The 12,519-nt window shown below is 38.0% G+C and overlaps 1 protein-coding gene across 7 annotated transcripts in view; it reads left to right on the top strand.

The window, feature by feature from the left end:
- Window positions 1-12,519, top strand: part of OXR1 (oxidation resistance 1) — a 264,006-nt gene that overhangs the window by 193,603 nt on the left and 57,884 nt on the right. For all 7 annotated transcript variants that reach the window (XM_027692508.1, XM_027692513.1, XM_027692507.1 and 4 more), the window contains one exon: window positions 8,189-8,271. In XM_027692508.1, coding sequence (XP_027548309.1) covers window positions 8,189-8,271 — 83 coding nt within the window. The remainder of the gene's footprint in view (window positions 1-8,188; window positions 8,272-12,519) is intronic.

The following is a 12,519-nucleotide window of genomic DNA, read 5'->3' as shown; positions in this document are numbered from 1 at the left end:
ATACCCTTCCATACTCCTACTTTCTATTTCTCTCTCCCCTTTACTGAATTTTGTACATGTTTCACAACTCTTAATCCATTTTTTACTGTTTAGCAGGGTCGTGATGGATGGGATGTTTTACTGAAGTTCAGTTTATAAACTAATCTAGCAGATGACTGAAACAGATATAATCTAATGGGTTTTTTTACTCAAACTCTGGTATCTTTTGACTGTATTACATTTTTGTTTTAATGTGTCATGTTGTGTTTTTATTTTAATTTTCTGTTTAATTTCCATTCAAATAGTTCAGAAGGTCATGTTTTATTGAGAACCTGCATGCTTATGGCAGCATTTCAAGTCACTACATGTATGAATAATAATTTTCTGTTAATCAGTAAGCAACACACCCTACTGTGTTATATGTGTAAATCTCCCTCTGTTTTGATTTGGTGGTGGCATCATTTATCTGTATTGCCTGCCAGAAAAATGTAGGAGGAATCGTAGTTAGAGAACTCAAATTGCAAGTAAGATTGTTTAGTCTTGCTTAACATAGGGAAGATGATGACTTCAGGCTAGGTTTTTGAGTGCTTTATTCAGCTGGACCGTGGAAATGTCCAAGGATGGAAACTGCACAGCTGCTCTGGGCAACTAATTTTTTTTTTTTTACCTTCTTCCCAGTCAGAAGCTCTCCTGTTTGTCTGTTATGTCTGTTGTCTTTTGTTCTCCCACTGTGTTACTGAAGAGCCTGACTCTCTTCTTGACACCTATGGGGAAACTATCTAAAAGGTACAGGATGGCTGCTGTTCCAGTCCTTCAAAATCACCTCTGCTTCAGGCTGGAGAGGCTCTGTTCTTTTGGCCTGTTCTCACAGCCCCTGACTACCTTGGTGGCCCTTCACTGAAATAGTTTTTGTTTATCTATGCCTTTCCTATATTGAGTGGGGTGGGGGGAGAGCAGGACAGTGACACTAGAGCCAGTATTTCAAAAGCAGTCTGAGTGCCAAGTTAAGGATAATAGTTGCTTCTCTCCAGTGCTCTGTCTGCTGGCCGCAGCTAACACAGCTGAGGATGCTGTTGTCCCTCCTTTTTTCCCGGGCATGCTGCTGGCTCCTGTCCAGCTTCTGCCTACTAAGACCCTTGGGTTTTTATTGGCAGAGCTGCTTCTTGGCTGGGCAGTGCCAGCCTGTACAGCACAAAAGGCTCTTCCTTCCCATGCAGAAGACTGTTGTCTTGTTTAATTCCGTAAGGTTCCTGTCAGCTTGCTCCCCCAGCCTGTCCAGGTCCCTCTGAATGGCAGCCGGTCATCATGTATGTTGACTGGTCCCCCCAGTTCATTGTTACCTGCAAACCTAATGCAATAAACTTGTACAGCGAGGTGTTTACTGAAGCACTGGGTATAACTTCACATACACAGCACATCCTTTTGCATGATAGCAGGGCAGTTGTCGTGCACGGGTCAGGAGGATGAGCTAACTGACTTTGCACTTTCAGAAAAAGTAGGCGTCGTTGGCTTAAGTGAGATAAGGCAAAGTGTAAATTCTCAAAGATGTCTAAGGATAACTTGATATTGCTGCTTGATGGTCAAACTGCTCATGTGGTATTGTGTAACCTTGAAGATGCACAACTAAATGGGCTTAAATATCTGAAAGACGGGAACAACTGGAAAAGTTGACTAACTGTATCAGTAGAGCAGCCAAGATTTTTGCAGGTTTTCATTAATAGATACGTTTGGTCTGCAGAGAGTTTGTACAGTACATAGAGATTGCGGTTAGGTAGTTTCTCATGTATTAAACTATATACATGTATTTCAGATGGAACAGGAAAGGAAGCTTACTGTTGATTAACACATACTGTGGCATAATCTGAAAATGTGATAAAACATTTCTGTTTACTTTTAAATGTGAAATGTTTTTTCAGAAGAAAGCCCATGTGATGCACATACCAGGAATGTCGTGCATGAGCTGCTTTGTCTCCTAGCCATTTGGAGAAGTGTCCTGTCTTAAGTTTACTTCTATTCAGTTGTTTTCCCTCCTGAAATCATGCATTAAGTTATTTCTGCCTGTGCCATACAGCTGGCTGAATAGAAGAAAAGAGGGGCACGTGTTGGGGGCATCACAAAATGAACTTGAATCTGTGCTGTGTCTATGTTGCAGGAAAAAGTTGTTCTGATGTTTGAAATGCTGATGCAATGGTAACAAGGTCCTGGATGCATTTAACTTGGGGGTTTGATTGAGAAAAATGTGAACAGAAGCATCATGTGGAGAGCAGTGATAAGGATCAAGAATTTTGAGAGCATGACTTGCTTGGAAAGACTGAATCACAGAATAAGTAGCAGTTGTTTAGCAAGAGGAGACTGAAGGAGGCATTGTTTGTGACGCTGCCTTGGTCTGAAAACCTACCATATTGGCTAGAAAACTGTAGGCTCTAAGCATCTTGTAGGTTACTATTAGGGCTTCTTTGTTTCTGGTTCCTAAGACATTGGAAGATAACTGAAAATAATATTCCTGTAATTAGCATAAGCATAATTAACTGCAGAACAGGGAGAAGGGTTAATGAGACAGTTGCTGACTGCAAGGTAGTCCCTGCTGTTAGGAGTGTCAGGTCACCAGGTCTTATGGAATATAAAGATTTCCTCCTTTAATCTTTTTTGTTTCTTTATGAATAGATTAAAATGATCTAATTGTTATTGAGCAGAACTAATCTAATAAAGATGTAATATCTGTACTTCCCCTATTTTATCAATTAGCAAGATGTTCCATGTACTGCTAAATAACAATGTATTTGAGAATATTTCAAAGACTATTTTTCTTACTTTCTCATGATTCATTACCCCATATGTGCTGCATTAAGATCCTGTGAAAAACTGTTCTAGACAAGAATTTTATAAAGTTGCTGCCTCTTCCTTTGTTTTAAACACCTGTAACTCTGATGCATAAATGTGCAATTTTTGTTAGGAGATGTGTATATGTGGATAAATAATCTTTTTCTTATCTTCTTGACCATAATAAGCTAATTTATTATTTTTAAACAGTTTGCAATAATCATTGACTTCCTTGCTTCTTCTCGGAGAATACTTGTTTGGTTTATTAATTTATTCATTTGCAAAAAGTGACTGTTGTAATATCTGCTACATTGAAATGAATAGAATATCAACAGCTGAGAAACATTGCAAGTTATTTGAGATTTAAGCTTATCTTGCAGAAAAATAGTAGGGTAAAGGAAAATGAGTACATTTTGCTCTATGCAGAGCTTGAAGATCCTCCTAAGCAATTCTTAGCCTGTATCCTAGTTCTCTTTACCAGCTCTTAGTGCCAGAAGTCTAAAGGATGTGCTAGAAGCATCAGCAAACAACAAATCAAAGGGCAACAATTCAGCTCAGATGACATACTAAGAAATGAGAAACATCACTCTTGTCATAACAATTTGAGCTAGCAGTGCAACAAGAATGTTTTCACTTGACCAAAATTTAGTGGCACAGAGCCACATAGAGGCAATTAGTAGAACCTCTTCTATAAATGTTAAATTTTAACTTAAGTTGTCTTCAGTTTTCAATTGAATAATGCCATTGACTATTGCATATCTTAAGGACAAAGCTGCCTCATTGAAAACTGTATGTTCTTAAACCATAATGTTCATAACCCTATTTTATATAAATGTGTTGGAACAATAAGTCCTTTTCTCTGTTTATGTGGATGATCATATGTAATCATTCTTATGCTACAGTCTTAATCCTGAGTTTCTGTGCCATGCATTCAGACTAAATATTGGTCTGGTGTCCTTTTGAACACTGCCTTCTGCATCTTTCTAGTTCTAGTCTCTGAAATCCTAGGCAGTTGAAATATTTTCTTGTCATTTGTGGATCTGACATTCACTTTATCACTTCAGTGTTTCGAGCTGTTGTGGAGGCTCAGTCCTGTTTAAAGGTAGTTAAGAATTAAAGCATCGACCCTGATGTTGCAAAAGCGTGGGTCTTGTTTTTGTCTAAAACAGCACAGCTAAGAGCTCTGATAACCTGGCACCATAAATTCTCTTGCTAAACAAGTTATTCTTGACTCTTGAGTTTGTGCATACTGTGGTCAGTGGCAGCAGGTTTTTCTTCTACCTGTGGTCTGACAACATCAGCCTTCAGTAGTCTCACTGGCTTGCTACTGGCAGATGAAGTAAGGATTGAGTGTAACCTAACAAGATGATCTTCTGTGCTACAGAGTTATGAGGAAAATAGGTAACGTGAAAGCATGAGACTGATTCTTGTTGGTGCTGAGGACTTTTCAGACTGCTGCATTCTATGCTGGTAGTTGTCTCTACTTTCATGTGCTTCCTAGAATACTGGGGCACTTGGAATGGCTGAAAGATAGGTTTACTTTCCCCTCAAAAATAAATAGCCTGCTCTTTCAGTGAGAGAGAGGCTTTGTAGTGTGTCATCAGGGAGGTTGAGTTCATGTCTCTACTGCTCTGACCTATTTTCACAGTTGAAATATCTCCTAGTTTTGTTTCCAAGAGGTTATGTGAAATCAATGTGTTCTTTATGAACAGGCAGCTCAAGCACTTGGGCTGTGGGCAGAGGTGTGGATTTTGGTAGCTGGGCCAGCTGGGTACTCAGCACACACGTAGCTTGGCATTCCCTGCCTCCATTTCCTCTCTACTCCAGAGACTGAAATCATGGTAGGTTATGAAACACTTGAAACCTGTATCCATCTAGCGAGGGGGAGATAATATTGTCACGGAGGGAAGGAATGAAAGTGGGCTCTGATGGGAAGGGTAGGATATACTGTCTTAAGTATGTGAAGGGATGATGTTAACCCTAACTGCAGATTATAAGCTCCTGGAAATTTTGTGGTAAGAGTTCTCCTGGCATCTGCTTTGCTACGAAGTGCCCTCAACAAGGACCTTCCTTCCTCACCTCTACCCTCTGGTTGCTCTTACTTTCCTGAGGTTACCAGATTGCTCTGAAGTCTCTGAAGATGGTGAAGGGCCTAGAGGGGAAGCCACACAAGGAGTGGCTGAGGTCAGTGGCCTCAGTCTGGAGGAGACTGAGGGGAGACCTCATAGTGGTCTATAGCTTCCTCATGAGGAGAAGTGGAGGGACAGGCACTGATCTCTTCTCTGACCAGTGACAGAACCTGAGGGAATGGCCTGAAGCTGTGTCAAGGGACGTTTAGGTTGGATATTAGAAAAAGGTTCCTCCAGAGGGTGGTTGGGGACTGGAGCAGGCTCCCCAGGGAAGTGGTTACAGCACCAAGCCTGCCAGAGTTTAGGAAGTATTTGGACAATGCTCTTGGACTCAGTGGGATTCTCGAGGTTGTCCTATGCAAGGCCAGGCGTTGGACTCAACGATCCTTATGGGTCCCTTCCAGCTCGGGATATTTTATGACAGTTCTGTGATTCTAAGTCTAAAGTAGCAGGTTCTTCCTTTGTGAAATAATTTTCCATTTTCATTTCTGGCATAAGGAACAGAAGTGGTTATTTGTGTAAGACTTTATTCTACTGTAAGTTACTGGAGAGGGAGAAGATGGTTTATCTCAACCTCTTGAATAGCACCTCTCTGCAAGCTCTTTAGACACTTAGACTAGTAAGAAGAAAAAGGAAACAAGCTACACTTGACTATATACAAATGAAATGTGTGTGTATATATTTGTAGTGTGGGGCTTGTTTATTTCTATCTAATGGGATGGGGGGGGAGGAGGGGAAAAAGATACTTGTTCTGCAGTAGAAGCTCTCCATGTATAGATTAAGGTACGTGTGGGGTCTTGGATGAGATCAGTCTGTTTTCAGTTGCATCCTTGGACTTTTGCTTAGGAGTATTTGACCCAGACTGCTCTTGAAAGAAAATGATTAGGCTACTGGCAAAGCTTTGATTAGGGCTGAAAAATTTGTAACAGCTACAGTCAAGCAGCTGTTACAGTTTTTCAGTAGCTTGGTGAGGAGGCACCTGTTGTGTTGTGGGGTCGGGTACAAACTTTGGTAACGAAGTATTTGACCTAGATGGGGAGAGTGTTGGCTGCTGCTCGGTCTACGCTCAAAATTCTAGTGTACCAAGTTGGTTTGTTCCCCTAGAGATGTTTGTTGTACCTTTAAAAACTATGAATATAATCAGAAATGAACTTTGTCAGCTAAGCTTTAAAAAACTGCTATTAGTAAATAAAGGAAGAAATACCATTTAATGTACTGAAGGAAGATAGCAGTGTGCAGAATTAGTGTATAGTTTTTTAGAATTGCTAGAAGTTTCTTAAAAGTAGGCTTAAAATCTTGAATGTCATTTGTAGCTCCAAAAACTTACAATGATTAATACCATCTATAGATGAGTTTAGGTATGGGAGAATTCTACCTCAAGCTTTTTTCAATATATAAAAAAAGATTGAATTAGGCCAAAGTTTAAATCCTTATTTTATTTATATATAATGGCCCATCTTCGCGAACGAAGATTTGGGGAAAGGTCTTTTTTTTACCTTTCCAGCCTGCGCAATGGATTTTTTAGGTGAGACACAGCCTGCGCTGAACTGAGCCCACCCTTTAATCCTAAGGTTCATCTGCCGGGGCCAAGCAAGCTTGGACAATGGCAGTGAGGTCCTCAGGACGTAGGTTTGTTTAGAGTGTCCTTCTCATAGATGGATGGCCACACAGGGCTAACGACCTCCATCAGGCCAGGAGACCGGGATTTGAACCCGTGGTCGCAGCAGTGAAAGTCCTGCACGCTAACCACTAGGCCACCAGGGGTCTCATTTATATATATATACATACAAAGAATACCACAGGAGATTATGTTGGATCTGCTAGAAATCAATTTTTTTTTTGTCCTCTGCAGCTTGTCCTATGTAGCAAATGTAAGATATTTTCTGAGGTGGGTTTCTTCTTGTGTTTTTTTTTTTTTTTTTTTTTTTTTTAATAATTTATTTTGTTTCATATTTTTTGTCAGTGCAGAACTTTCCTTGTGATTTATGCTGATTCTACCTCCTTCTCCCCCATCTTGATAGTTTCAGCTATTCATGTAGAAATTTGGAAGTGAGGTTGTGAAATCTGTGCAAATACTGATCCAGTCTCTTTTCCAGTGTTGCAGTCAGGATACTAATTAAAATTAATAATGCACAAAAGATGCTGTCAATTTGTAGTAGGTTTCCTTAGTACATCAGATGAGTCTTAAATAGATGTACAGTAATTTTTCAGTTCTCAATGTAACCATGCTAAAATATTTTTAAAAATACATTTTATAAAGTTTTTTTCTTCCATTCAATTTGGCTTGAAATATTTGAGTAAACTATGGTAACAAATTTGAATGTATCAAAATGGCAGTATAACTAATCCTATTGTAGCATGAAAACTCAAGGTCTCATTCACGTAAGTATTTTGGGCTCCTTAATAGCAGATATGTAATTGCTGAAGATGGAGGCTGTGTGACTGAGACTTAACTTCTTAAGAGATTCATCTAAAAAAAAAGCAAGTGTGTATATAAATGCATATGTTAAAAACCTCACTTTCCTAGAGATGTAAATGTTTTCTATTGAATCATCTAAGTACACTGGTGCATTGTGGTTATCATAAATATCAAGCCAGTTGTATAAAGAAGTAGAGTATACTGTAGGTACAAACTGTTATCAGTTTGGCCTGTGAAATAGAGGTCATCAAAATACAGTGCCCCAATGAAAAGAATAATTCTTAATTTGTTTTATTTATTTAGAATCTTTAGTGTTTATGCACAGGCTGCATGTTTGCTACAGACAGGATAATTATGAAGTTTAACACTAATACTCTTTGTTTTATGAAAAAGCTGTAAATACTCTGTACTTATCAAACAGCAACAAAAAATCTCCAGTGATGAGATCGAACACACAGGAACTCTAGATCATCTCCCCTCCAGATGAGAGCAGACTGGGTATGATATAGAATCAATTAACCACAGTAATTCCAGAGATGTTACTTGCCTGATAGGGTCAATCTACTACTTAGTCTTTCTTCATAAATCGTTTCCGGGATAGCAGCAAGTACTTATGCAGTTAGTTGATTTCCAGTTATCAGTTGTTTGTATTGGTTGAATTCTTAAAGCATTGCAGAGGAATGAAGTCCCTGTTTTAGCAGCTGGTGTCTGTTAGAATCAGCAGGAGCAAGCTGTGTAACTGGTGAATTAGATGTCTGCCCACGGGGCTGTATCAGCAGCCTGTGACAGTACTGAGAGAGGAAAATGAATTTAACACGCACGTTGCCTCAATTTTTTTCAGACGCTGGCCAGAAGAAGACCCCAGACAAGAAAGATGGGCGACGAATGTCTTTTCAAAAGCCTAGAGGGACTCTTGAATATTCTGTAAGTCACTGATTTTTTATTGTTAGAACGTTATTTCAAAGCAAGTGCAGTCTAAAAAGTTTCCTTACAAAATATAAGCAAAACTGTAATGTTCATTACCTTCAGTCTTGGAATTCTGTGTATCTGATAGTTTAGTTTGACAGAAATTAAATCAGGGAATTAGCTGGTAGTACTTGAGGAGTAATGCTATTTTTTCCCTTTAAATGCTGCCTTTTTCCTTAAAAATCCCAAACTAATCAATCTCTTGACTGGTTCACTTTTAGGCAACTAGTTGGAAACAATAAATAACAATAGTTACATAATCATGTGCAAGTTCTCTGCTTTCAGCATTACTATAAGCTGTTACTGTTAGGAGAAATAACAGAGTTAAGTTTGGAAAGGAAGCTATATCTTGATACTGACCTTCTGGTGGTCTCCTAGTGATTTCCCTAGATCTATACCTTTTACTGCATAACTCTGTTTCTGCATCAGTATCTGAAAATGGAGCCATGTTCTGTTCTTGAAATGACCCTCAAACTGTGCTGCAGTCAGCTTTTCACATTTGTGGTTACTAAGGGAAACAGAAGTGAGAAGTATCTGTCTTGTGTTATATACGGGAAATATAATTAAGGCTATAAATAATGCTTATAGAATTGATGTTAAAATAGGGAAAGTCTGTCGCAGTTATCTTTGAACACTTTGAAGCTGGACACAATAAATAAAAATGAGAACTTCTTTATAAAAGGTCTTTACTTGACCTCTTGATGTTCTCTTATTCCAGGAGTAAGAGATGGGGGAGATGGAAGAACTTAACTCTTAATGTTATATTAAGCCAAGCTGTGATACTGCTTAACTACTGAGAAGGCTGTGATAGTCATTTGAAGAGACAGTATGTGTGTATTGGGAGCAAGAAGCACTTCATTAGTGTGGCTTATATTAGAATTTGAATATAATTCTAGCTTATAGTAAAGGCTTCCTTGAACTTGAAATTCAAAACAGAAATTCCTGCTGCTTGGATTGTAGGAGCTGAAGAATGTTAATATAAAGGTGACTGTTTCTATTACATTAACTCCTTTATGTCTGAAATAATAGGAAAAAAGGGTTAATTTTAGGTCTGTATTACTGACATTCATACTCAAATCCCTTAAGTTGGCTCTTGCCACTATATGCATGCTTTTACTTTGGAATATAAGATTCCAGGCAAAGTTAAAGCAACAAGCTTTCCTTTTCTTAACCTAGTGTGTTTGTGTCAAGTTGTCATGTACTTCTGCAGGTTTCTGTGTTCCAGTAGGTGGGGTTTTAGAGCCCAAAATAGCTTTCTTAGTACGTCCTGAAGGATGCATCACTTCCTTGTGAGTCAAAAAGATGATTCACAAGAATCAAAGCCTTTTGTCATTAAACTTAGTCCAACTTCTAAAGGAGCCTGTTGCATATATGGAACATGGTGCATTTCAGCTTCACAAATGCTCTATTCTGATGGCTCTTGCTGTACATTTCACTCATGAAACTCATGAAGGGCTTCAGTAGCATCAAGTTTTTGGGGCTTTTGGTTGAATGTTGGGCACATATATTTTAATAAAATACACAAATCTAACCTCTAGATACTGAGCTTATGTTCGCTATGAGAGATCTGGTAACTATTGTGTTAATTTGCCACTGTTGTTATTTATGACTTTATTCTATGTGGAGAGATGCACTTACTTACGTCTGGTTTCTGACTTAATCCTACTGCCTCTGACTGTGACAACACACACATGTATTTATCTACCTGCCTCTGTTGCTTCTTTGAGAAGTAGTAGAAGGACGAGGGTAAAAGCCAGACTCCCCCTCACCTCCCAGTATTGTTGAAAAGTTAGTGGCCTTTTTTTCCTTTTTTAAAATATAATTTAACGTGTTAGTTTTTTCAGTGGCTACATGGTTTTAGAAAGGAATGTCTTGTATTCCTGAAGTTTGGAGTGAGATGGTATTTTGCTGATGCAAACTTTGGGTTTTTAATGTGAAGTGGACTCACACAAGGTTTTTTTTTTAAAAAGAAAATAGTTACTATGGGGACAAATAAACAATAAAATATATTTTCACTTTAAAGCTAAAACCAAAAAGCAGTTAATTTTTAAGATTCTCATCTAAAATTCCCAAGATGTAAAAACTTGAAACTACTGTTCTGTATGTAACAGTAGAGAGAATGTCTCAACAGATATGGTACTGATTGAAAAAAGATATGGTAGTAATTGAAGGAAGTAAGTCCTAAACTGCCTCTGAAAGATACAGAAAATTGGTTTGTTTTTGCTGATATTGCTTAGACAGTGAACAGATTTTTTTTTAAAGTTCATATAATTTCTCCTTTTTGAAATGTCAGTTGACAGATTAGATGCGAATTGATATTATCTGTTATTTCAGAATTCACAGTTGGTGCTTTCAGCACACAGCTGATGAATGTGAACAGGCTCAGAGAACCAACAGAGCAAATAGTTGAGGTTAATTATTGTTACTAGCTAGAACTTTCTTGAGTCCTTTTTTGGGTTCTGGAAGTACGTCAATTAAGCAATGTAAAGATGCTCACTTCATTACCTTAACATTGCATCGGAAGCCTTTTGTGTTACATGTAAAAACACAACCAGCGTCTACCTACAGGTGTTAGAAGAGCCAACTACAGATAAATGGAGCATAAGCAGACAGTGCTGGCCACTTATCACCAGTGATTGTAGCATGCTAGTAGTTTTATTACTTCAAGTAAAGACTTATCGTTGATCTTCCTTTTGAGAAGAAAGAAATAATTGTGGTTCTGTTTTCCTGATGTTGTATACTGTATACATTAGTCCTATTAACAATTAGTTGATATAGTCATAATCCGGTATTTTTAAAGGCTTGGGTACAACGCCAAAGTGGTGTTGTCTGTTCCCCTGTGTCTTCACCCTTCTTTCTAGTCTTCCCATCTATTTAATTTTGTTAGTTCGTTTTAATACTCTTAAACTATTGTTTTGTTGTTTTCTGGTTGTTGGACATCTAGTCTTGAAATAAGAAAATAGTAATTCTTTCTACACTCTGATTCATATATATTTGATGTATAATTTTTAATGGAAGAATAAGTGAATTCCAAGCATTGAGATGCAATGACAGTGAAGTTCATTAAAATATCAGTAGAGAAGTAGGTTTTAAATAACTTTGCCAGCTGTTAATTTGAGGGAAATGAAGGCAGTTTGAACCATAGCTAATGGTGACTGAAGCTCTGTCTAATGGTACACGCATGGCAAACATGGGTATGTAAGTAGTGCTCTCTAAATGGAAGAGGGGTACTGAGATGCACCTCTGCTCAAATAGGAACAGAATGATTTGAAGAGAGTGTTTGATTGGGATTTTATTGGAAAAGGAAAATGAAAGGTAAGGATTTTAAGTGACTCTTTCTTTATCTAGTAAAATCCATAAAAAACTGATTTTGATGAACTTAGCATTTTAGGCTTATTTGTATTTATGTGTAAGTGACAACATAAGGTAAAAGTAACAGGAAAATAAGATCTTATGTATTTTACCTCTGTGTAAGAGTTGATGACCGGAAGGTTTTGCTATTGAGGAAAGCTACCTATATTTTTAAGGAACCTTTTCAGCAAAAGTTATTGTACAAAGCAGAGTGTGTGAATTTATGCAGTGCTGAATGAGCGATCTTTGTTTTCTTTTAATACTTTTATTAATTAGTGTCTTTCAGTCTTTATACTGAAGCAAGCAAAGCCAGTGCATGATATGTATGGAACCACTTCAAGGCACCAGCTGGCCTCCTCAGGTCCACTTTTGACTGTTTTAGGGAATAAAACTATTTACATGTCTAGGGGGTCTCTTTTCTTCAGTGGTGTACTTGTATTGGAACAAATCTTGCCATTCTGTTAATCATAAAACAATGCAGTCACTGTTCATCATTCCTTTCTCTTATCAAAGAAGATGCAGCATCATGCTTTAATATCCAAATATTTATATGAGATTCTTAATATTCAGAATAGCATTTAAATGGCTACCTCATAGTGTATAGAAATTATGCTTTCTGAGAGAGAAGGAATGACTTTTTGCCCTGTCTTCCAGTATTGAATTGGTGGGGAAAAAATGGTTGGTAAAGCTGGGGACTGGCTGTGGTATGTCGTGGCACTTTTTGAATTCGTTATTCCATGCTTTTCCAGAGTCTTTCTTTGAGCTTTTGTCTGTTCAGATTCTGTTTATTAAAATAGTAGACAGCCTAAGAATTGGTAGGTAGGCCTTTGAATCTAGGGAGATACTTCAGGAAGT

Source organism: Neopelma chrysocephalum, unplaced genomic scaffold (assembly GCF_003984885.1).
Source record: "Neopelma chrysocephalum unplaced genomic scaffold, ASM398488v2 Primary Assembly neopelma1_86, whole genome shotgun sequence".
Taxonomy (NCBI): Eukaryota; Metazoa; Chordata; class Aves; order Passeriformes; family Pipridae; genus Neopelma; species Neopelma chrysocephalum.
Note: the sequence above shows the minus strand (reverse complement) of the source record. Positions and strands in the feature narration are given on the sequence as shown.